The following is a 26,615-nucleotide window of genomic DNA, read 5'->3' as shown; positions in this document are numbered from 1 at the left end:
TTTTAACCCACTTCCCGTTATCCAATCGGGCTGACATTTTCCACACAGACTCGTTGTGCGTGACAATTAATGTTCGTGAAAAAATGTTTACATTTTTTTACACTTTTTAAGACAAAAATATTATATTTAATTACCAATTGCTTAATGCTGCCATGCAATCATCTGACCCATAGGTGGCAGCCATCTCAAGCCAGAGGACGAGAGGACTCTAGCCGCCACGCATATAAAGGATTTATAGTGAAAAACTTTGTTTTTACGGGTTATACTTGTTTTAACATACATTGTGAATTTACATGCTTCTGCAAAAATTACCTAAATGCATTGCAAAACTTTATTTGCAGAAGATATATTAATGCAACATTAATTGTGTGCACCGTTCAAGTTCTGTTTTGTTTTTGCCAATTGCTTTTTTGTACCTTTTTTTCGTTTTGATGACCCCGGGTCACTTGCAAATGAGACGATCGTCGCGTCGTGTGTTCTCGTCGAGTTAAAATGAAATCAACTTGGCCCTGAATCCTGTTGGACACAGTCAGACAGCGCAGACGGCAGCGCCAATTACTTAATTCGAGACGTCGCTTACACGCGGTGCTGACGTCACTGTTGTTGCCAAGTCCCTATTACCGGAAGTTCGTCACGCGGCGCTGTCACTCTCGGTGGGGGGTGGGGGGTTGGTGGGGGCGATCCCCGCACGTCACGGCCTCGTTTGGCAGCGAAGTGGTGGTGGTGGGAGGGGCGCGGACGTCACGTGACGTCGGTTGGGAGTTTGCATCACGTGGTGTCGGTTTTACGTCACGTGGCTGCAGGGGAAGGGGGCAGCAGAAGGGTTTGGAGGAGAGGCGCGAGAAGAGCAGAGGAGAGGCGAGAGAAGAGCGGAGGAGGTGGAGGAGGAGGAGGAGACCCGAGAGTCGGCGGACCAGAGCTCCGAAGACGCACGCCGCCGGACGCCATGTCTACGGCACACGAACTCAAAGAGCAGGGCAATCGCCTGTTCGGCAACAGGAAATACGACGATGCCATCCAGTGCTACACCAAGGCCATTGTGAGTGACGCGGACGTGATGGTGGTGGTAGTGGTGTGATAGTTGTGGTTAGTAGCGGGGTGGGTGGTGGTGATGATGGTGGTTGCGGTGGTAGCGACGGTGGTGATGAGTGCTGGTGGTAGTGTTGATGATTGTGATGCAGTAATTGTGGTGCTGGGAGTGAGGATGCTGATAATTGTGGTTGTGGTAAAGATGATGGTTATAATAGTGATATTTGTGGTGAGGGTGGTGCACCAAGCCTGGCACAAGCGCCATGGTGACGTCACACGGCGTTTGTTGTTGGTTGTGCTGTCGCTGGTGCCCGCTCACCACTACCTGGCAGCAGTTGTTGATGCCCTCTCCCCTCTTGTCTGGTTCCTCCTCGCGAGGCGTTCTTCTCTCAACAGGGAGTGAGCAAATACTGTGCGCATTACAAGTTTAAATTATATAAAAATTACATTAACCCATGGTAGTTGTACTCATGATGGGAGTTGTACCAATGGTGATTATTAATTATACTTTAGTGTTGTGGGTGCTGGTGGCGATGGTGGTGGTAATTATGGTGGTGGTGATTTATTGGTGATGTAAATAATTTTAGTGATGCATTTGTGTGTTTTATAAGTGGTGAATGTGGTGGTGGTAATCGTCGTTATGGTTGTATTGTTTTGTTCGTGGTGGTGAGGTGATTTATTATATTCATCATTGTGATGTGGTTGATAGCGGTGGTTATGATGATCGTGGTGATAATGCTGATTGTCATATATCTGGTGGTGGTGAAAATGATTGTTATGGTGATTATAACGACGGTAGTGGTCGTGGTGATGGTTGTGGCATTTATGGTGTTCGAGGTGGTAAGTGATGAGGGCGACTGCGATGGTAATTATGATGGTGGTCGTGGTGGATGGGCGATCGTAGTTTTGATAATATTGATTGTATCATGATCATGCCGGCAGGGTCTCTGGTGGGGTATAACGGCGCTGGCGTCGCTCATGCTGTGCATAGGGGTGTGGGAGTGGACGTGCCTCGGGCCGTGGCGATAATCTAACGATCGCCTCGCCAGGGGCAGGGGCTGTTTTTATCGCTGCCAATCAACAGGAGACATGTGGAAGCTGATGCTGTTGCCCTCACTGTGTCTGCTGTGTACACAGTGCTATGCCAGTGGAGACGTCTGACATTGACAGCAGCATTTCGAGTGGGCACACCATCAATGTTAACTACACTCGGGTTCTATGTTTCGGCATTTACAGTGCGTCCATTGGAAGTTGCAAGTGCATTTTGCTAAACCAGGTGAGACCTGGGTACCATATACGACAAAATCAATAACGTAAAAACAAATTACAAACATAAAGCAAATTAAAATCATAGCAAAAGCATCCAACTTCAAATTAGGTCAAACAACTGCGTTTCAGAAAAATCGAAAACAGTGCACATCTATGAATCGCTAGATAAAATACGTTTCCTGCTATGAACGTTGGCTCGGACAAATTACTTTTAAAGTCTTCATATTTACATTAGGTTGCAGAAACATCTGAATGTATTTAGTGTGCTTATTACACTAATATATACACAGACAAGGACATGTGTCACAGACATTGATTTACCAGAAATATAGAGCACTGCTATCAGCTATGACGGCGAGGCTCTTCACTAACACTTGGGATCACACTCAAATGACCAGAAGGCTAACCACTGGTGGCTCGCACTGATTCTTTGAGTTGGACTACAACCATTCAGGGGTTTTACGAGCTCTAATGTTACTTTAGCAGATGTTATCATTTGCTTACCCAGTATTACAGTTGATATGCCCATATAATATTTTTTTAAAGCTGTTTACAGTTTCAGACTTGTAGTAATTTTACTACAGGTGCAAACAGTAGGGATGTTGGTGGTTCGAAGGCTCAGGTAAGCTCCACAGTTTCTGACAGGAGTTTGTAGCAATGTGCTGTGTCAGTGAGGGTGTCTAACGTTGACCAAAGCCTTTCACTTATGGATAAGACGACATGTTACAGGTTTCCTTGCAACTAGAATATGGTGTGTACTGTACTATTTCTACGGCAACATATAGAGTGGTTGCTCAACGTTATTACCGCTGCTAACCCTTACTTGGTAGCATTCGTGTTGTTTTTCTGCACTGAACTTGAATTGTGCTTCATTCACTTTCTTGTATCTGTACCAGATCTTGCTCATTCATTGGCTTAGGAAACAACTGCAGCTAGTTACAGTGCTGCAATTCAGTATAATGCAGATACACAGCTCCCCAGTGTTGAAAAAGTGTAAAACAAACATATATCTCTGGTTGTTTGGACAATGCAATAGTTTCTATATTATATTATAAAGTTTTGCATCAAACTAAAACTCGTGTCTCTTGAGTATGATTCTAGCCTATAAACATCTTGTAGTTCAAGTAACCCTGGTTCTGCTGATGAGACGCTGGATATTGAAACTGGTTCGGGGCTTTAAGTTTATTTTATTTGTTACACGGATTATCTTTCTTAGCCAATTAGCCGGCCTATTTTAAAAGGGATATGCATACTGCATGAGCACAGAAACAACCAAACAAAGACACAAGCTTCGATTTAAAGCTTTCGTGACTGCAGGGATTCATCTTCTTGGTTCTTCTCGGTAAAGTCACGTAGAAGGGAAATAATAAAATAATAAAAATAAAACAATAAAATCATTCTCACGACGTTTTGGCCACAACGCAAGCAGCCCTCCTCAGGTGAAGACCAGGTCTGTCGGGGAGACAGCGTCTTCACCTGAGGACGGCTGAATGCGTTGTGGCCGAAACGTCGTGAGAATTATTTTATTATGTTTTAATTTTATTATTTTATTATTTCCATTCTACGTGACTTTACGGAATGAACCAAGAAGAAGGGGAAAAGACACAAGCGTCATTATTACAGAGAACGAGTACAGGGCTAACACACGGTGTACTCAACGGTTGTAAATGAAACACGGCATCAAAAACAGTGCAAATGTTATATGCAAATGTTTTGTACAAGTGCATACAAGCTCTATAGTTTAGTCAAACAGTGACAATCAGAAGCAAGTCGAAAAAGACAGTGCAAACTTGTGGGAGGAAGAGGCGCCATAACAAGTTGGGTACCGGTGGAACTATGCTCTGTATCTTGGTTGGATTTGGGAAGTAAAGAGGGGGAGTGGAAGGAAGGGAACTAAGCTTATATATGAGGGCCAAGGGTATTCCAGAAACGTGGAGCAGCAACACAGAAAGACTTGACCAAGAAAAATTGGAATAAGGAGGCGCTTACGAGGCAATGGGAGGGAGTTAGAGGAACTAAGTGGTTCTTTAGGTAATTGGCGGATTTATTTTAAGAGGACCTTTAGGATGAAGACAGCCCAGTGATGGTCTCTCCGGATATCCAGGTGGACGGATTTGAGCTAATGTACATGTAATGTGTCCAACTGAGTCGCAGACGTTGTTCCTTTTAGAGGCAACACTTTTATTTCATAACAAAAGGGGTAACTGCCCTTTTACCAGACTACAGCGATTTACTGCTACGAAGGGTCGATCCCTCACTCGGGTCTTCCGACCACGTGGTTGCCTCGTAGGATGGAGAGCTTCAGCTTGAGATGTAGAGCCTCCCACTTGTACATGTTGAGCTTCCAGCCTGTAGAATGCAGTGACTCCAGTCCCTCTCACGGACTTGCCTTATATCCCTCTCCGGTCAGGGCCGCTCGGCCACGCCCTCGGCCCGGCCTACCTTCCTGAACATTCTTGTTCCCTCTCGATCCTTCTCAAGAGCTCTCTCCGGACATGGGATCACCCACTAGTCCCCCCCACCTGGTGCCTGCTGTGTGGACATTCCGGATCACGTGTGTACGGGGTCAACCCAGAGTGCCACGGCCCGGGGAAACCCTGTCCCTGGGCTGACACTCACCCCCTCCCCCTCGGGGGAGCCCCCACTACACACTGTGTGTGGTGCCCGCACTATCCCAGTACTCGCCATGCCCCGCTAGGGCTGGTATTACACAGCCATCCACACGGTGCTGTCCACGATGTAGGAACATCGAACGGCATGACCCTTCCAGGCCGGCACCATACAGTGACATCCCTGATGTTACTACATACAGGTTGCAATATAATTTCAGGTACGGGATTTTTGTTTAATGTTATTTTACTTACCGTTTTTTTGGCTAAAGTAAAAAAAGTGGTGTCTGAGACCTCAATGTAACATTTATATAAGTATATTTTTTAGAACTTTGTTGTTTTGAGGAATCGGAGGTGAATTAATGCAGATGTAGAGATGTAAATAGCGTCTCTACAGCGTATAAGCCGACTAAAACCACAACTGGTAAATAAGTGTGCACATACCTCTCGATGGGGCCGATGGAGACGTAGCGGGGAAACAGGCCCTACAGAGCAGAGTCCCGTCCCAGAGAGAGAGAGGGGACGTGCTGAAACGGAGTAGTGAAGGGGGCCCGGAAACGGGGGCCCAGAGGACATGTGACGCTAGCTCCGGTTCCGTCGTGAGAGACCGAGGAAAGGGTGTGGCTGGAGGCGGAGCAAGGCCACGCTCGAGAAAATAAGAGGGACGGAGGCGGAGCAATCGGGGTTATCTGGCGGGAAGAGCTTACCTTGCGGCGTTGCTTCGGGGGACTTGGAGCGTCGTTCGTCGGGACTCAGTTTGCATAGCCACCCCTTTGGGGGTCTCGAATAACCCCGAGTATTTGTAGCCCGCAGCCCTGTTCAGTTGTTAATAAATCGTGGTGCCTCCAGACTTTTGTGTGTGCCTCGTGAGATACACACACTACACATATATAGCAATCGGAACATGACTAATAGGTTGTGAATGGTGAACATAGAGGCCATTATTTGGGTAGTTTGTTCATTAAAATGTTATTTAACCTTTTCAGTGTTTAACACGTAGGCTTTTGCGACCAGTATCATCCATAATACAGGTTTTTTGGGTTAGATTGTGTAAATTTATGCATAATCTACATAATATAACCAACAAAACCCCCAAAAACATGTATTATGGATTTTTGGTGTTAATAGTTTAAAAATGGCTGCCCTGCAGCTACGGATTTAGCATTGAGTTCCAGGTATTTGTGAGCTAGGTCTTATAAGTGTTTTGAAAGCGATTACTTTAATTGGTGATTTTGTTCGGAGAAAATTATTTGTTCTATGCATTTATGAATTGTACACTATTATTTGCCTCCTTTTAATCATATAATTTGATATAACAATGTGTAATAACAGCTATAGAGGGTTCACGTGGGGATTGGCTTGCCGGTCCTGCTTGTAGCCAATAAGGGTTGAGATAGGGACCATGGCCCAGGCGTGATCACGGCATGTCATCAGGAGTGATTGGCCTAGCCATTCGGGGCCCCAGCTAATGGGGAGCCGGATGATGGGCGTGGTCCCGGGATTGACAGGGAACCATCGAGAATGGTCGAAGCTGTCCATGAACGATTGGCTGGGGGGACCACGTGACGAAGGGATTAAGAGAGAGTGAGAGAGAACGATCGAGAGCAGACTGGAGACTGACAAGAGCAGGGTCACGCGCGGACGGGGGCTCGGGGTGCCACGTGCGCGGTGGGGACTTAGTGCGAAGTCTGTCCTCTCTCCGTTGTCTGCCAGCAACGGAGAGTGAGTGAGTAAAGTGTTTTGTGGAGTGGAAATAAAAAGGACTGATTCCGAAGCCGTCTCAAGAAGGATTATTACACTGGTGTCAGAAGTAATTCTGCGACTGTTTGGACGATCGTCAAGATGGCTAAACACCCCAGAAAAAAGAACCTGCCTGTGCCTCTATCGGAGGAAGAGGTCGAGACGGATGAAGATGAGCTGTTGGGAGCTACAGCCCTTGTGCCGCCTGCTGATGACACTCGCCTCGACAACCTCTCAGCGTCGACCGGGGGAGGATGCGACCACCGCAGGACCAGGAGACGAATGGCGGCTGATGGCGGAGCAGATTGAGTCGTTGCGCGCCATTCTGCTAAGCCTGGTGACCGTGGTGGCGTCCTCACCAGCCGTGGGTCGCCAGATCGCCGATCAGCTGGACGCCGCGGGAAGGGGCCCTGCTATGGAATCGGGACCCGCCATTGCTCCTGCCACGCGGGAGGACGCCGTCGTCTTGGGTGGGGCGGCTGCGCCGGAGTCGTCGGCCGCCATTTTGGGCGCGCCTACCACCACGCGGCCGCCGGACGCCATTTTGCCTGCACCGAGTTGAGAGCGGGAACGGCAGTTGGAGACGCCCGCGGCACGCGCCTGCCACCGCGGACATCGCCTTCCACAAATAAAATAATTTATCGCCGGGGGCGATTGGAGTGCTTTTACGTGGCGCTTCGAGTCAGCTTTTAGATCTGTGAACTGGACGGAGGAAGAAGCGCTGGGAGCGCTACCTACGCTGCTCGATGATGTGTCTCTGGGAATCTTCCGCTCCATCCCGGCGTCCAAGAAGAAGACACTGCGGGATGCGTTCACAGAGATGGCGGAATTTTATTTCCCGCCGACATCGGCCACCAGAAAATTTATGTCGCGTCGCCGAGCACCGGAGGAATCGCCGTTGGCCTATCGGGGGGCGTTGATGGCGATGGCCATGGCCGCCTACCCCGACGCAACGGCTGAGCATTTGGATCCGCTCATCCTTTCCCGCATGCTGGAGTTGTCTCAGGAGCTCAACATCTCTCTACCAGTGTCCGGCCACGAACCGCTTTCATCGCGGTGGGTGGCGCGCTGCCTGGACGCTAAGTTTAATATCAAGCGTTGGGACCAGATGGCGGCATGGACGGGGAAACCCGAGATCGACGGGCCGCCTCTGGGGTGGTCTCCGCGACTGGTTGTCCACTGCTCCGACGACTCGGGCGACGACGACATGCTGGCTGCTGCTGTCCCGCATAGGATTCCTGGACGGCGGCTGCGCGACCAGCGGGCCGACTACACGGGCCGGCCGCGTGTGAGGGCCGGGTTGTCCGACCACCGGCTGACGTCGGCCGCGTGTTTCAAGTGCGGCAGACGGGGCCACTTCGCCCGTGACTGCCGCTGCCGACCTCTGCTGTCGGCTCTTCCGCCAAGGGGACCTCCATCTCCTCTACCTGCTGCGGAGCTGCAACAACCTCGAGCGAGTCGGCACAAATCGGACACCCGGCAGGTCGTGTCACATCACTCATCCACTCGCACTCATTCTTACACTCCTAACGCTAATTTTACTTCTCCTGCTCCATTGATACGTTCTGCTACACAGTGGAAGAAATTGGCTCGCAGGATTGTGGCTGCGGCGTCGGGCTCGTCGACGGTACGAGGTACCATCGACGGCGTCGACGTCCGTATCTTGGTGGACACTGGCGCATCGGCTACCATCATTTCTGATGTTATTTTTCATCTGTTGTCCATTCCTGCGTCGCGGATACGCAAGGTTAATGATGCGTGTGTTGCCGCCAATGGGGGGAGCATGGTTATCTGCGGACAGGTGGATGTGAGCATCGCTATCAGAAATATTACCGCCGCAGGACCTGTGTTAATTTCTCGCTCGCTAGCTGTTCCATGCTTGTTGGGTACGGATTTTCTGTGCCGGATGCCGCTGAGAATACGGGTCGACCAGGACTGTTTGGAAATGCCGGGGGGTCGTAGGATGGCGTTCCTGCCTTCCCTGCTGGCCAATGCGCCTACAGGTAACGCAGTTACTGCTGTCGTTGCGACTACGGTGGAGGTTCCGTCGGGAGCGCAAATGCTCATTCCGCTGCGTTACTGGAAACCCCTTCAAATTGGAAGGGATGCGAAGGGCGTGCTATTATCCCCATCGAATTCGGTATCGAAATCTTTTTCTTTGGCGGCGGCACAAACGATCGTGCGCCCAGGTCAGGCACCTTTCATACAGGTCTTGAATGGGGGACCTGACCGTGTTGTTGTTCCGGAGGGATCGGTGCTGGCTCACGCCACTACCGATTTCGCCTCTTGTGACAAACCGCCGCGCGCTCGGATGCCCGCGGATGGGCCTCCGCATGATCGTTCACAAGAACGCTGGATCGCAGATTTATGCGGAGAGAATTCTTCCTTGTCAAATGAACATAGGAACGCCTTGCGTTCGCTATTGCTGCGGTACGCTGATGTTTTCAGCAGAAATTAGTTGGACCTGGGCCGCACGTCGCTTTTGTCGCACCATATTGAAACCGGTGCGGCGCCTCCCGTCTGTATGCACCCACACCGTATGAGCCCGGCGGAAAGGGAACACGTGCGTGGGGCAGTAGATGAATTGCTGGCGGCGGATATTATTTAGCCGTCCAACAGCCCTTGGGGCGCGCCCGTCGTTCTGGTTAAGAAGAAAGATGGTGGTACGAGGTTTTGCGTTGATTTCCGCCGGTTGAACAAAATTTCGGTAGCGGACGCGTACCCCTTACCGGGGATGGATGACTCATTGGATGCTTTATCGGGTGCTAAATTCTTTTCCACCCTTGACCTGTCCTCGGGCTTTTGGCAGCTTCCCCTCGATGACGAGTCAAAAGCCAAAACGGCATTCCGCACGCCGCAAGGTCTCTTTGAATTTAATCGGTTACCGATGGGCCTGAACGCGGCTCCGGCCACGTTTCAGCGGCTCATGGAATTGGTGTTGGCGGGACTGCAGTGGGAAACGTGCCTCATATATCTAGACGATATAATTGTCTTTAGCCACACGTTCGAGGAACATCTCCAACGCCTTGAGACAGTTTTTCAAAGAATGCGTGCGGCTGACCTTAAGTTTAAACGGAGGAAATGCCACCTTCTGCAACACTCCGTCCGTTACCTGGGTCATATTGTCAGTTCGGACGGTGTATCCACTGACCCTCTGAAAACGAAGTGTGTACGTGAGTGGCCCACACCCACCTCGGTGGGTGATGTTCGGCGGTTTATTGGATTCGCTTCCTATTATCGCCGCTTCGTTAAGAACTTTGCGACGTTGGCAAAACCATTACACGTTCTAACTGGCAAACATCAAAGGTTTAAATGGGGTACGGAGGAAGAAAGTTCCTTTATGGCACTTCGGGAGCACCTTGCCACGGCGCCTACGTTAGATTACCCAGATTTTTCGCAGCCGTTCATCCTTGATACGGATGCTAGTGATATCGGCATTGGGGCCGTTTTGTCGCAACACAAGGACGGGGTTGAGAGGGTGGTGGCGTACGGCAGCAGGGTTCTATCCCCTGCGGAAACGCGATATTGCGTGACAAGGCGGGAACTTTTGGCAATTGTCCATTTTGCTCGATTGTACCGGCCGTACCTTTATGGACGGAAATTCCTGGTCCGCACTGATCATGCGGCTTTGCAATATTCCCTCAAATTGGGTCAGCCGTCAGGCCAATTGGCCCGGTGGTTGGAATCGTTACAGGAATTTTCCTTCGATATAACATACCGAAAGGGGGCCCGTCACGCAAACGCATTCATTAGGTATAGATTTTTTTTTATTAAGGGTGACTGTTTTAAATGTTGTTAGGCGCGGGGACGCCGGTTCACCCTCGAATTGTTAAACGCACCTTGGTGCCCTAATAAGATGTTGCGGAATTGGTTCTTCACCCTTTTCCCAGCCGAGACGGCTACATTTTTTTACCGGGGGGGGGGGGGGGGGTGATGTAATAACAGCTATAGAGGGTTCACGTGGGGATTGGCTTGCCAGTCCTGCTTGTAGCCAATAAGGGTTGAGATAGGGACCATGGCCCAGGCGTGATCACGGCATGTCATCAGGAGTGATTGGCCTAGCCATTCGGGGCCCCAGCTAATGGGGAGCCGGATGAGGGGCGTGGTCCCAGGATTGGCAGGGAACCATCGAGAATGGTCGAAGCTGTCCATGAACGATTGGCTGGGGGGACCACGTGACGAAGGGATTAAGAGAGAGTGAGAGAGAACGATCGAGAGCAGACTGGAGACTGACAAGAGCAGGGTCACGCGCGGACGGGGGCTCGGGGTGCCACGTGCGCGGTGGGGACTTAGTGCGAAGTCTGTCCTCTCTCCGTTGTCTGCCAGCAACGGAGAGTGAGTGAGTAAAGTGTATTGTGGAGTGGAAATAAAAAGGACTGATTCCGAAGCCGTCTCAAGAAGGATTATTACAAATGTATAAATGTATTACTATTATAAGTAAATACTGTACTATTTAATGTATGTGTAGTGACTGATAATGTCACTACTTTACACACGCACATGTGTGACGTCACTACGCGGGCGGAGCGTTACTACCCCGCGGGTCCACACACACGGACGGAACACACATGACGTCATCCCGGCTAGTGGCGGGAATGACGTTAGGTACGGACTCGGGAGGCCACAGGGGGTGGTGTGAGGCCGCGGCACTCTGGGTGAACCCGGCCGGACACGGGACCGAAACCCGGTGGGGGGCCGGGGGCCCCGGGGCCACCTTAGGGGGCACGTGGGAGCCGAGGGGTTTCGGAAAGGGCTCTCGAAGGAAGGCGTGGAGCCGGACACGCCGAGACCTATATAAGTGGCCTCATCTCTGTATTCGGGGCTGCCTGTATGAAGAATGAAGATGAAGCGTGAAGACGCCAAGAAGAGTCAAGCCTCAGGTCAGCGGACCCGCCAGTAGCCCACCTGGCTGGGTCACGCTAGGGTATCCGAGAGTCAGTGCAAGAGAGGACGTTGTGTGTTAGTTAGAGAAGACGGTGTGTGTTAGCGAGAGTAGGACGGCGGTTACCACCCTATGTAACACAGTGTTGGTGTTAATAAATAGTGTTGCCTCCCAATAAGTTGTGTTTGCCTATCTGAGCCCACTACATATGTATAATTATAAAGGTAAAACCGGAGATGGGTGAAGTTTGATTGTGCTACAATGTACACTCAAACTTTGCCCCTCGTGGATTTGACTGTTTATGCCAAATTTCTTGAGGTATATTTCGCCGATTGTGTCCCTATTGCTTGACCATTCGCGTTTGACCACAAGATTCCTGTGTGCATTGTAAAGAAGTACTGTCCTCTAACTGCACTGCTCGCAATGATCCTGCTGCATAAGTTAGTGGATCATGGTTTTGGTGATTGTGGCTATTTTCAAGAACACAACCCCCGTGTTGGGCAAATATTTGGTGTATTGATTTTTAAATTTGCCGTCAAACATTCGTTGATCATATCCTATTTCGACCACTGAAAAACACAAATGTGTTGATGCTCTAACAGTCACTTTAATGAGGGCTTGCGATCGCGGCCGCCCGTGCATCGGCCTGACGCACGCGCGGTAGCGCGCACGTGCGCTCGCGTTAGAACGAAGCGGCATTCATGAATCCTCATCGGTGCTCGTGTATGGCCGCGTGAAGCACGCGCTCCCGGGCCGCGCTCACAGCAGCGGCTGGCGGGGCCGTTTGTTAGGGGGCCGAGGGAGCCGACGGAGGGAGCTGGGGGAGCCGGGGGAGCCGGGGGGGGCCGACGGAGCTGGGGGGGGGGGGGCCGACGGAGCCGGGGGGGGGGGGGCGACGGAGCCGGGGGGGGGGGCGGACGGAGCTGAGGGGGGGGCCGTAATGAAAATAAAAAAAGATGGCCGCCTGTGGTGCGCGCTCCCGACGGAGCCGGGGGGGGGGGGGGGCCGACGGCGCGAGCAGAGGGAGCCAACACTGACTTTCTCACACATCATACACTGATTCACTCACGCATCATACACTGACTCACACATCATGCACTGACTCGCTCATCATGCGCTTACTCACTCACACATCATACATTCGCACAACCACTGACCCATTCACTCATCATACACAGGTTCACTCATCGTGCGCTGGCTCACTCACATTGCCGCTGACTCGCTCACACATCATACACTGACTCATTCATCATGCGCTGACTAACACATCGTGCGCTGACTCACACATACACATACACTCACTCACACATCATACACTGACTCACTCACACATACACTCACTCACACTACTACTGACTCACTCACACATCATACACTGACACACTCATCATACGCTGACTCGCACATACAGTCACTCACGCTGCCGCTGACTCACACATCATACACTGGGATTGTCATGCTGCCAGCTATGGCTGCAAGTCTGGTCATACGTGTTATGTATATCGTTTATTGTTAAATTTAAATCACAGTTCCTATTATTACTGTTGTTACATTACTCTTTGGTTCTTTCGGTAACGTTATGTAGGTATTAAATAAAATAAATCACAAATCAAGATTGTTGTTACATTATTTTATAGCTTATTTTCGTGATTAGAAAACATGGTTAATCTAAATTGTCTTATGGTTGTTGTTGTTGGCTTGCACCACATTGTGATTTTTGCACACAGCGTTTTAATACGTTTTTTTAAATATTTTCTGGTTTATTCCAGGATGTTTCTGTTGCGCGTCGTCGCTTTGGGATGTTCTCTGTTCATATTTTGTTTGTTGCGGTTCCACCCGACTCAAGAGCCGCATGGGTCACAGGGCTATACCTAATAAATGAAACTTGAAAACACTGCCTGGCTGTGTGCACCTCTCCCTTTGACAGACACGCAACTCGCTTGTGGCGGCGTACTACACGAACCGCGCGCTCTGCTTCGTCAAGCTTCAGCAGTGGGAGAAGGCGGTGTCCGATTGCAAGCATGCGCTGGAACTTGACAGCCAGTCGGTCAAGGGCCACTTCTTCATGGGCCAGAGCCAGCTGGAGCTGGAGAACTATGATGAGGCCATCGCCAACTTGCAGCTGGGTCAGCACATGCACCAACTTGCATTTTGCACACGTACACCAAGCTTGTACACACTTACACACCTTTCCCGGTAACTTATATGTCCAACATTAGCTTGCAACGACTTTCATTGATTGAAAAGAGCACATTTGTCTGGAAACAAACTTAGCCATGCTTGGTGCCACTCAATAGCCAGGCAAGAGGTGGGCCTTTAAGTGTCTCTTAAAAGGAGGTGTAGATTGAATGCTACGAATGTGCAGTGGTATGGCGTTCCAGACGGTGGGAGCTACTATGGAGAAACGACGCCTGGCAGTGACCATCGTCCTGGTCCTCAGTGTAGAGAGGAGGTTGTGAGTCGCGATGCTGCTGTTACTACTGCTGCGGGGATTGTTACCGTGAGCTCTGGTGCAGGGTGAGAGGAGTGAAGAGAGACACGGTGGACGACCGAGAGTAGAGGTACGGTGGTGGCACAGGCAGGCCATGTTGTAGCTCGACCCTGCGGGAGATGATAGGAAGCCATTGGAGGGAGCGGAGGAAAGGTGTCGAGTTGAGGATGACCGTTACGGAGGATGACATGGGTAGGATATTTTTGCAACTGTTGGAGTTTCTTCAGGTTACTTTATGAAGATCTAACAAGGATGGAGTTGCAATAGATATATTATCAAGCCACATATGGAATGAAGGCCTCCAAGCCATGATGTAACAATTCATTTAGCACCTGCACACAAGCAGATTCCATTAATCTGTCTTTGTGCTGAATATATTTTTAGTGCGTTCCCTCCTTTGGCTGTCACACATTATTAACTGTTAAAAAGTTAAGCAGGTTTGGGCAGGACACATAGTTGGAAGGTGTAATAGTGCTGATGGCATGGTCGCTAAAAGAGCGTGCATCTAAGAGGATTGCCATCAAGGAGATGGAGTGATGAGATAAGTTCATGTGCAGGAAATGAAATGGATTTTGGCGGTACAGGACTGGGATGAGGGATGGTGAAGGTGTGGGGAGGCCCTTCATCCAGCAGTGAAGAGACAAAGGTTGATGTTGATTTGTCACCGTTGTCCACTGTTAATTATTAACCCTCCACCGCCATGATTGAGTTTTTTTGGTCTATCGTGGCAGAACCTCGGTTGCTTTAACAATTTACACTTACCTACTTTATATACTGTACATATATCAAAATTTAATACATTAACTATTGAACCTTCTGGATAAGTGAATTCCAGTAACATATTTTTTAAAGAAAACAGTCCCTGGACCGGTTCCAACATTCTCATCAGCAGGATGTTGTCGCCTTGCTGATAAATTTCAACCGAGTAACTTTCTGTTACAAGTCACAACGTGACATTGTAGGGCCCAAATGAATTAAGCTTGAGCAAATGACCAAAAGAGACAGCACTTAATTACCATGGTTAGTGTATATATGTGACAATATTAGTTTGGAAATGTGTGCGTGTGTATTAACCGTAAATATATACGCTGTGTACCAGATGACACCAGTTGTTCGCCTTCTGGTATCATCTGGTCCAACACCAATGGGGACTAGGCTCTAAAGAAAGCCGTCTCGGGTGTGGACCAATCAACTTCAAGGACAGTGCATATTATTATCATTATCAGAGTTGCTTTTTTTTTTTGCTTTTTTGACTACTTGTGTTGTGGTTATTGCAAACATGATGCCTTGAATAAAGGTGTCAGTTTTGTACCAGTTTAAAAGGGTAAAAACCTACTGTGAGACTAATGTTCACTTGCAGGCTGGTGCTGAGTCACCTTGCGCCGCAGAGGAACACAGCTGCCTTTAGGGGGGTCCACTAAGCTATAACTGCGCTCTGGGATTCAGTGTTATGTTATGGGCGCAATATAAATACTGCACATCTCGTGAATAAGAGCTTCGTATCTTATCGGATTCTTACAGACTAAAAACATTCTGATTCTGATAAATGCAAGTATTATTCATTAGGTCTGTACATCTTCTAGGATTATTACATTGAGGTAACAATTGATACACAGATGATGAATGAAAATACCTGCAGTAATTCAACAGGATAAATGGTATACAGGGTGCTTTAAAAATGTTAACACTTATATGGGACTATCGTTTTTAATGGAAAAAGAACGGATAATACACTGTAACATGATAACATATGTATTTAATAGCTTCAAAAAGTCAGTCTCCACTTGTTCACCATCATTGTCAACACATGCCTGGAATCTTCTCCAGGTGGTTTCCAGAGCCCGGAGGCACATTTCTCGTGATATTGTTGCAAATTCCCAGAAGTGTTAACATTTTTTGGAAGCACCCCTGTATTGTGGTAGTTGGTAGCAGTCCTACAGATAACGTATGTTGTTGCAAAACCAGCACCCGATACAGACACACAGTCTGGCGACACTGTAGATTAGAGCTGCCGTCTTCCATCCAGGATCAGCACGTGTGAACTGCGGCCCTGCCGCTCTTGCCGATGTGTCTCCGTGTGTCCCTCAGCGTACAGCCTTGCCAAAGAGCAGAGGCTGAACTTTGGGGATGACATTGCCAGTGCGCTACGGATGGCCAAGAAGCGCAGGTGGAGCAGCTTGGAGGAGAAGAGGATCCAGCAGGAGATTGAGCTGCAGGCCTACCTCAACAGGCTCATCACGGAGCAGAAAGAACGGTAGGCAGGTGTCACCATTGCCTTCCTGTCGAACATATTTCTGTTGATAAAAATAGAGTAAAAGTGTAAAGTCACAGTGATTTCTTGTTCAAATGAGCATTGAGAAGATGCTCATCTCCTGAGCCATTGGTGGAAATTCTACATTCCTATAGTGGATGCGAGTCTATCCATAGGACTCCCACTGTTAAATTCTTCACAAAGTAGTACCCATTTAACAACCCTGGAGGGATGATGAGCTGAGTCAACCTCTCAAACAGCATTTATGTTCACTCTACCACTTGGCCACCAATCCTATGACCAAATCAACTGGAATGCACCAGATCTTGACAGAACTTAGACGCTAAGCAGGTTTGAGACTGGATAGTGCTAGGATGGGTGACTGTCATGAATAACAGATCTGTAGGGTTATTTGTTGGGCAGCAAACGGCAGTGCAAAAACATCAATCGGGTTTCTCTACTTTCTGTGTTCCCACATCTATGCTCCCCACCTCCAGCTCGCAATGACCAGTGTGGTGAAATATGGTAAAATAACTCCCACAACCCACAGAGCTTGAGGTGGCCCTCATCCAGCAATGGATTGATCAAAATAAGACTGCAGATGCATATCAGGTACTGCAGTGATCGCAGTGTAATTGGGATCATTTTTGTATATTACATTTGATCATAGTGAGACGTATCTGGTTTGTTTAGCTATATGTTATTTTCCCCCATATATATTTGTTTAACAGTGTACCTCTTATGCCATCAGAATACTTATCATAGGAGAATATATTTCAGTTTATGCTCTCTTTTAAGAACTGGACCGTGTATGCTGGCAGTGAATGAGACCACACAGAGGGTATTATTATGTTACGATGTGTTATCAGCACTGAAAATGATATAGTTGTAGAGGTCAGCGGTTTTGGTTTAATCTTGAATGCAATTTTAGTAATCTTGGGCACTGCATCACTGAATTGATTGTAGTTGAGTGTTTGTCTTACAATATCTTAATTGAATGTTCTAAGAGAATCAAATTTGTTCCACATTAGAATCTGCTGTGAGACATTTACGTCTTGAACTCTGTGAGTGCTGGCACCCAGCCACGTTATATTTTGGACATTTAGTGCACCTGTCCTATTGATAGACTAACCACTGTCATAGGAATCTTTAATTACCACTACTGGATCTGGGTTGTAATCAGCAGATGAGCACCACCAAATGCTCATTTAAGCACAAAATCAAGTTTGTGGTACTGTTGTATAAATTTATGTTATGTTGTGCCAATATTTAAGCACAGTACGAAACATGAGTGCAATGAATAGGGATCTAACAGTGTTGTATTAATATCGATTCTTCTAGCTTGTGATACATGCATCAGATTTCCTGTGTAAGAATCAATGAGTATGTGTTGTATGTAATGGGTTTGTGCGATCCCTGGGGTGGCTAGAGGCCACCACATTCGCTAAAATGAAAAAAAATACATAATGGAACCTTTTTGCCAGTATCAAAGTATGAAAAAAAAAATAGGTTTTACCCTTTCTAGCAATAAAAACACGTGTTAAGATGTTCAAATACTAAATAGAGACCTTTTGCAAGGAATCATGTTTGCATTAACCACACGTACTTGTGGTGAACATGCAAACAAACATGCTCTGACAATAGATGATGCAATGTCTTTGAAACTGATTGGCCTACACCAGAGACAGCCTTCTTTAGGGCCTAGTCTCACCAGTGTCAGATTACTTGCAAAGGATTTCAATTTTGTGTTTGAACATCTTAACACCTGTTTTTATTGCCAGAAAGGGTAAAACCTATTCTTATTTTTTCATAATATATACATACATAACCTTGAATTGAATCATGATCCTGAATCTAAGCATATCCGTCTAATCAATGCATGACAGTTAAGTTCCTTCCATTGAAATAGTAATGGAGCCACGGAAAGCCAGTGAGTGGAATTTTTGAAAAATAAATCTTCCCACAATGCATTGCGCCAGCAACACGAAAAAATGTTACTTTCATACGAATGAGTTAATCAGCAACACTTTCGGTTATAGAAGTTTTTCACTGCTATTGACAGACTGAGTGAATAAAAATACGGTTTTATACTCTGCCCCGCAGGGAAATAGAGGCATATAAAGAGAAGATAAAGAATGAAAAAGAGGAGCAATTGACATCTGACGATATTGAAAACATCGAAGGCAAGCATGTAAGTGGGATGTGAACTCTACATCCATTCACTGCGTGGACATTTGGTGCGCTATTTCATATTCTACTTGTATGTCTGACTTTTGCACTGTCATAGACAGTTTCTAGTGGATAGATAATTATTTTATGTTGTGAATATGTATTTGCATGTATTATATTATTATGACTGCTCTCATAACTTTGTGAACCATAGCACCGACTGAATTCAAAGTAGTTGTGATTATAAAGGTGTGCATGTGTAATGCGAGCGTAAATGTGGTTGTTGCTGGGCTCTGGTCCAATCGCACGGCCGGGGGTATTGGGGGGCGGAGCCTGGTCTGCGGGGCGTGTGAGAGGGGCCACCGTTCACCTCGGCTCCAATGGGAGGTGAGGTGAATGGGGGCGGAGCCAGCGGGGTAGTATGGGAAAGCCGGATCTGACGATCCGGAAGGGGAGGAGTCAGGGTCATGTGGGGGGAATGTATAGAAGGGGGAGCCCGGAAGAGATTGGGGCAGTCCGGGGAAGTTAAGAGGCTGAGCCATGTTGGGTGGTGAGGAAAGATCCGCGCCATCGGCCACGTGGCCGAAGGACCTCAGCACGCCGTCAGCCAGCGGTGTGCGGAGTGCGGGAATAGAGGAGCTAACGGAGGAGCGTGCGGGGCACAAGAGAGAGAGCGGGCGTAGCACACGAGAGAGAGAGCGGGTGTAGCACGCGAGAGAGAGAGCATGCGTGGCACGCGAGAAGGAGTGTGCGCGGGGCGCGCGCGAGACGACACTCGTCTGAGAGGAGGCCAGTGGGGGGTGCGGAGAAGAACCTAAATAAAAGACAAGCGGAGACCAGCAGTGCCTGACGGAGTCTTTTATTACACATGCATACTGCTCTTCAAGATAATTTTTTACCATTCCAATCACTTCAATGGACTTTACTGTGGTTTACAAATTCCTTGCATCAGCTTTTGCACTCATGTTGATTGGTTATAAAACTATCGACCATTTACATCCAATGCCTCCATCTGACATGTCAACTCTGTTCCCCAATTTGGTTTTTCTAATCAGTTTGGTGATAATGTGTTGGTTGTGACTGATGCGAACATATGGATTTTTTTTCACATTATTTTAATTAGTTTTCATGTAAGCTTGCAACTTTAAAAAGAGCACACAATAAAGACAACGACCAGCAATTTTGTTAAATGTGATTTTTTTTATCGCATTTGCTGAGCAAAGGTCCAACATATCAAGCATCCAACAACAAACACATGCATGTCAAGTCTCACAGGTTGCTCTTGCGACTCATGGTATCCACCTTCACCCCCCCATTATCTAGAAGTAGCCTTGCCATCATCTGCTTGACGATTGAATGTTTCTGTTCCTCAAATTCTCAGTTTCTTAGGGTTTTCCCAAGGTTTTTCTGTCAGGGTTTCACTGACTTGAACCCTTTGGGGTTGACGTGTGTTGAACATTTTTTTGTGTGAGATGGTTCTAAGTGTTATCGTTTTCTTAAAAGTTCAACTTTTGTAAAAATCTATTTGCGGTCGCGCATTAACTTCATTTGCATGCAGTGTGCCAAGTGAGCGCGAGTGTGCGGCTATATCTCCATCGTACCCAAGAATAATTTAACGATCACACAGGCGAGGGCACGTCTACTTTTGGAGAGTGGGGTTTTACCATATATAAAAGTTGCAACAGATACACGTTTACACATTTGTTGAATAGAGCAAGGTTATAAGAAATTGTGAAGTTGTTTCCGAGTTGGTACTTGTTTATCTTGACAATGCACATGACAGAGTTTGTTTCGAGATCTTAATCTGTTTTGTTTTCTGCCAGGACAAGTGGATGAAGGAGCTCAATGATCTGTTTGCGCAAGTGGATGAGAGACGGAAGGTATGCTGGTATTTTGGTATTAGCGAGGCCTGTCGTCTGTATAAAGACCTTAATCTGTATATCTCAAAAACCTCTAGGGTACTTCCCGACAAGGTAGAACTCTGAAATTTGGTACATAGGTAGCTTTTAGGACACAAATCCAAAAATTAACATTTTCAGACCCACAAATCTCTATTTTTAAATGCCCCATAAGCATGTTTGTGCGTGTCATTCAGAAACAGTTCAAATATAATATTGCAGTTTGTTGTTGTTTAATAGAGCGTGAAATGGCAAAATAAAATTAAAGCGAGAACCATTGATATAAATATTAATTCAATCTTTACTTATTCATTGTTTTTGAGATATTTCGGATTAAAGCGGGTTTGAATGAAAAAAGTACGCATTTTGTGATGTTCAAACTCGAATAATTCGAAAACGGTAAAACTTCGGAGTTTCCCCTCAGAGTATTAAGTAAATTATTTTTGTTCTTTAAATTGAGCGGTTTCTGTTGGGTACATCTTGAAATATAAAAAGTTGAATCAAGTTGTCAACAATTTATTTTTGTGAAAAAATATATGTTTTTAGTAGTTGTTAGTGTCTGGTCGTAGATAAAATAAAATAAAAATCATATCAGGTTCATTTGTATATTTATTGCCTGGCGAAGACAGGTTTTATGAACTAGTATACATATATAACACAAAGCTAGTATTGTTGTGGAGAATGAGTAACTAAAAGAATGAGCAAAAAAAATACGCCTTCACTTATCTATCCCTCCCTTTACTTGCATTCTCCACAACGACGCTGATTATTTTGTCTTATGTGTTACATATGTTTCTGTTGAACTAGGATCCATAACTAACATGGAGGGTCATTTCCAATAAACATTGGGCAATTTAGCAATGGTTTAAGCATGCCTGACTGTGGTGATGAGACACTATACGTTGAAACCTGTCGTACATTTTCTTGTGTTGAATCATTGCTGCTGCAATGCACTCCCAGAAGGGGATGTGTCCCTGATGGGATGGGTAAAAAAAACTTAATTTTTTTACGTGGAGGGACAGAATGTGGAGGTGTATTGTCTGCTTATTTATTTTCCTATTGTTTAGAGCCCACATGGCAGTGGAGGAGCTGGGAGATCCACTCAGCTTGCTGCGTTAACGGTTTTCCTTAGCCAACAATAATTTTTAGAGCGCTTGGAACATAGCAACTGCCAGAAACAATCTGGGTATGCATTTCATGATAGCAGCAAACATGAGTCGGGGATGCATACGCAGCTGTTGAACACGTGACCTAAGTGTTTGATGTACAGTGTATAGTGTCACAGTAATTTTTTTCTTGACATTTGCTTGATCACAACCGTATCGGAGAGATTTTTGAGAACCTCAGTGACTACTTGAGATATTCAGAATGCAGAATGCAGAGACATCCTGATCAAACTTTAATGTGAGTAATCAATCACCGGTGCATCCTTGCGTGCACATGCCTGCCCATGGTGCACAATTGTCTGCCGGAGCAAATGTTTGATGCAGTTGGGTGCAACAAAATCGAATGCAGATAATACAGAGCCTGCTCAGCCTCCAATTACAGTAATAAACTGCTGTATGTATTTCGGAGGGTGGCATAGTGGTGCAGTGGTAACACTTATGCATCACAGCAAGAAGGACCAAGGTGTGATTCCCTACTACTGTGTGGAGTCTGTATGATGTATGCATTTATTTTGAACTTTGGCACCGTACATAGCCAACTCTGCTAATCGGAATTGGCATTGAGGTGATGCTCATCTCACGTTTGCAGCTCTCAGCCTGTAGCAGAAACTCCACATTTATATGTTGGGGCTGAGTCTATCCATAGGACAACCACTGTTGAATTTCCCACCGTGGTACTCCTTTAATGACCCCATAGGGCTGATAAGCTAGCTGAATCAAACCCCAACGAGGATTTGAACTTGCAATTGCGAGCCGCTCGCTTGAGCTCTGATACCTGGTTGGTTTTTCAAGGATTTTTTTGATGATGGAATATCTATTTTGGTCAATATTTAGCTGTCTTTCCATCTTGCATCTCCCGATAAGTGTGTTATAAAATTAATGCTTATTTTTGCTGATGTGCACATAGTTGAGAGTTTTTATTTCAGTGTGATTAAATTCATATTGCTTGGTTGTTCATTGCAGACTCTCACCCAACGCCAGTTGTCATGCATTAGAATACGCCGTCATTGCAGACTTCCACGATTGGCATTGCCAGATTCAAACACAGGGTAGTCTCACACGCAGCCAGCTTGTAATGAAGGAAATCTATAAATAATACAAACTTCAGGGAACGACATTACTCACCACATCCACAGTGAGAAATTTGCTACAGAGCTTTATATGTCGCTCAATAGATGTTATGAACAGATGTTGACATGCTCTAATTGAATTACTCCCCTTCCTGCGACATTTAATTTGTTGGAAATTAATCTCTTTACCAAAGTTTAGCTCACGCAAAGTTATCTTGTAACTATTCGATCGTTATGACATGAGCTGAGAACTCACTTAATATTTGTGCAATGTGCACAATGCATGCAATTATGTTCCCTTGCAAGGTCTAAGATTTATTTAAAAGTCGCTAAGCTCTGGTGTTTCGTTTAGTAATTTTAAAACGTGTCCATCATTCTTTTGAGAGGACATTAAGACATTTATCTCGCTGTGCAAGACTTTCACACATTATAAACCAAACCTCTTAGAGCTCCAACGGAGATATGGATGTTTACCCATACACGAGTTTGGGTACATATTTCCTTTTTTTATTAAACCAATTGAAAATAACTTTTAATATTTTTTCAGACTTTGACCATTTACTACTGTTAGGAGACAGTGCTGGCTTCGTTTCCAGTAAGGTGTCTTACAATTAATGTTCCAATGTTCCAGATCAGAACCATACACAAGTGTGTGTCACAAGAAGCAGGCTCACATGAGAGCCAGGCCACTGAGGGTGTGTGTGCGTGTGTGTTTCAGAAGCGCGATGTGCCGGACTATCTGTGTGGAAAGATAAGCTTTGAGCTGATGAGGGAGCCTTGCATCACGCCCAGCGGCATCACATATGACCGCAGTAACATCGAAGAGCATCTACAGGTACTGCTGCTGTTCTTGCTAATAAAGGATATCATTTAAAAAATGTTTTGTATGTGTATTGTATAACTGCATCTCTCCGCTTAGATCGAGGTATTTTGAGTGAGAGCTGCTTTGTTCGTTGTCAAAAGTTTATTTCACCAGGTAAAAACTTCAGTCCACATGGACTCTTTTACAAGGTTGACCTGGTCAAGGTGGTGAGTTAACAAGTTATTTGTTGCTGTATCATAAAGAGGTGGACAAGAAATAAGAGGCAGATGAGATCAAATTGGAGTGATTTTGAAAAGGTGAGCATGATGATGAAAAGTGAGACAAGTGTGCCAAAAGAATACATTTTTCATACTCTGTTTTTTTCTGTAAAGTCACATACCGAAAAAACCAAAGAGTATGAATCCTTGCAGTCACGAAAGCTTCAAATCTAGAAAGAAAGTTTCAATCGGTGCATAGTACCTGTTGTGATGCATGGTTCAGAAGCAAGGTCATTCATGAAAAATATAAAACAAACATTTGAAAGTGCACAAGAAGCATGAAGAGATGCATACCTGGAATTACTTTGAGAGACGGAAAGAGAAACACGTGCATTAGAGCATACGCATGTTAATGACATTATTCACACTGTTAAGAAAGGTAATTGGGTTGTTTTGTATTCAGGTAAAAAATCTATGTAGAATACAAAAATAAATAATGGAATATGTTACACTAACATTTTTTGTAAGTAATTGACATTATTCAGACCTTTGAAACGTGTTAAGCAAAGAAAAGATATTTGCAAATATTGAATATACATCTTTATTATGCCATTCATACCTTGCGTAAATCAATACCCACTTATAAAAATAAATTAATAAGAAAATACCTTTATAACTCTTATATTGAATGTGTAAAATAAAATGTTCTACTTTTATAGCATCACATGGACTTGATTATTTGCTTGAGTCTATTCATGGGAAATACATATTCATAAATTGCATGTATTGAGACTATTAAAATGTAAATATTTCCATTTCATATAAATATTATGGATGCATAGTTATGAGTTTAAACAAGACACAAACATATTTCTCGTAACTCTTGTTTACGATTCTTTCCCTTTTGAAAATTGCTTGTCTCAAGAAAATACGAAAAACAGTTCAGTGTCCAATGTATGAACTCGAATGTAGAGGGCTGGACCGTGTACTATTTTGCTCCTTTGTTGCCTAGCTTGCACAAATACACTAGAGTATGAGAGTAACCTGCAATAAGATGACAGATAATATTTTGGTCATCAGAATTTACCACCACAATGCACATAATCTTTGGTAATGTATGCGGTACTGGAGATTATGTTGACTAAAATGTTCCGTGCGCCCCTCTCCCCCCCCCCCCCCCCCTCATGTCTTGCGTGCAGCGGGTTGGCCACTTTGACCCCATCACACGGAGTCCCTTGACTCAGGACCAGCTCATCCCAAATTTGGCTATGAAGGAGGTGATCGACGCGTTCATCACTGAGAATGGCTGGGTGGAGGATTACTGAGAATTCTAACTGGAACACGCCACTGTGAGGCGCACGGAGCACTCACATCCCCTACGGATCGTAGATTCCGTCACTCGGCTGCTTCAGTACGGATGTTTGGCCCGAGCGTGCGCTGAGCTTCTTTGGCGGGGTGGGGGATGGGTGACTACTTGCTGGGGTTGAAGACCAGTTCACGTTCACGTTGCGTGTTACAATGGGTTTGATTTTTGTTGTTTTCATGTAAGTGCGATTAATCCAGTATGGGTGGTTATACTCCTTTCCACCGATAAGGCGTAATATTCAGAACGCGTAGATATAAATAAAATTGCCATTGTATACAATGTGAGCTTGAGAAAGCTACTGTAACCATCCACGTACCTTTCTGAGTTGGAGAGTTGTGCAGGAAAATCGATATGTTGGCTGTAAAAAAAATTACTTTACATATACAAAAACATTATTGGACATGCATATATTTGTAAATACAAGCAAGACAACCAAATCTGGGATTTGGTAAACTTTTCTTTTTAAATGGACATCGTTTATGTTGTTTAAGTGTAACGTATTAAATATCTCCGGCTTGAGTCAGCTTCCAGTTAGAATTACAAACGAGGTTACATCTCGGCAGGTAGCAGTGCTGTTGTAACGTTCTCTAAAGGCCACTTGGCTTTCTGTTATGTATTATTAAAGACCGCTCAACAGCATGACATCAAGCAAGTGCACCTTTATTTTTCAAAGCAGTTGATAGCACGAGAAGAGTATGTTCTGGTGCAGTGTAGGGAGCTTTGGCAGAACTCAGACCAAACCAATTTGAAACTGCCTAAAGCACGCACGTTTAGCCATACATTGAGTTTAATTTAAAAGACGTCCATTTAAGCCAAACACTGCTGAATATATATCACTTTGCAGTGTATTGGAGTAATTCCTACTTGATCACAAACACTGTAATGTGATTAGCCGTACACTTCCTGCTCAAAGACCAGTTTATGATTGATACCTGGCACGAATTACAGAGCAACAACTTCCCTTGCTGCACAAAAAAATAGAATTTGCCAAACTTTAAGGGCTGCCAGGACAGTAGCATGGTGTGAGCATAAGTTTCGAACCAAGGACCGTTTAACATCTCACTTGCTGGTGTGTGTATAATGCAGACGCGTGCACTTGTCGTTACATGCACTTTCACGATGTTCATGTAATGTTCTCAGTACTTGTCAGGTGTTGCACAGAGTCCAGTCCTGTCGTCTTGAGATATGAAAGGTGAGCTCTGCCGTTGTCTCGCTCATCGCAGCTGGAACTTTGTTTAGCGCTGTTTCAACGCTTGCTTCGTTGTGCGACGTTTCTTTTTTATGGTTCCCTGTCAGAATATGTACAGAGACCGCATCCTTGGACTTCAGTGAACATATCACACTGTCTGTAGTGGTGAGAATATATTGTATACTTTCTTTTGACAAATAAAGATTTATGAAAAACAAGTGTACTTAGATGTTTTGCCCATATAAAATGTGTTGAGATATACTTGTGTTTTATGCTAATCCTCAAGGATAGTATTAGGTGTGCTATAAAAAAAGAATGCAAAATATGAACTACAAAAACTGTTCATAATGTCGCGTGGCAAAGCACTTCAGTTTCAATCCCAGTCAGGAGTTAATCCAACACAATTCCTCTCGGGTCAATACATCTAGCACTATGTGGTAAGCCAACAGTGGTCATGGATTCTAGA

At 45.7% G+C, this 26,615-nt stretch overlaps 1 protein-coding gene across 1 annotated transcript; it reads left to right on the top strand.

The window, feature by feature from the left end:
* Positions 1-755: 755 nt before the first annotated feature.
* On the top strand, positions 756-26,367 carry STUB1 (STIP1 homology and U-box containing protein 1). The gene is made up of 7 exons (XM_078595056.1): positions 756-1,039; positions 13,457-13,655; positions 16,109-16,274; positions 18,375-18,462; positions 20,264-20,320; positions 23,293-23,409; positions 24,794-26,367. Exons 1-7 carry the CDS (start codon positions 947-949, stop codon positions 24,917-24,919), a joined length of 846 nt encoding a protein of 281 aa, XP_078451182.1. The 5' UTR covers positions 756-946; the 3' UTR covers positions 24,920-26,367.
* Positions 26,368-26,615: the final 248 nt, after the last annotated feature.

The sequence above is a fragment of the Lampetra planeri genome, chromosome 5 (genome assembly GCF_965212315.1).
Source record: "Lampetra planeri chromosome 5, kcLamPlan1.2.h2, whole genome shotgun sequence".
In the NCBI taxonomy this organism is placed as follows: Eukaryota; Metazoa; Chordata; class Hyperoartia; order Petromyzontiformes; family Petromyzontidae; genus Lampetra; species Lampetra planeri.
The sequence above is the reverse complement of the archived record's forward strand: the minus strand, read 5'-3'. Positions and strand labels throughout refer to the sequence as shown.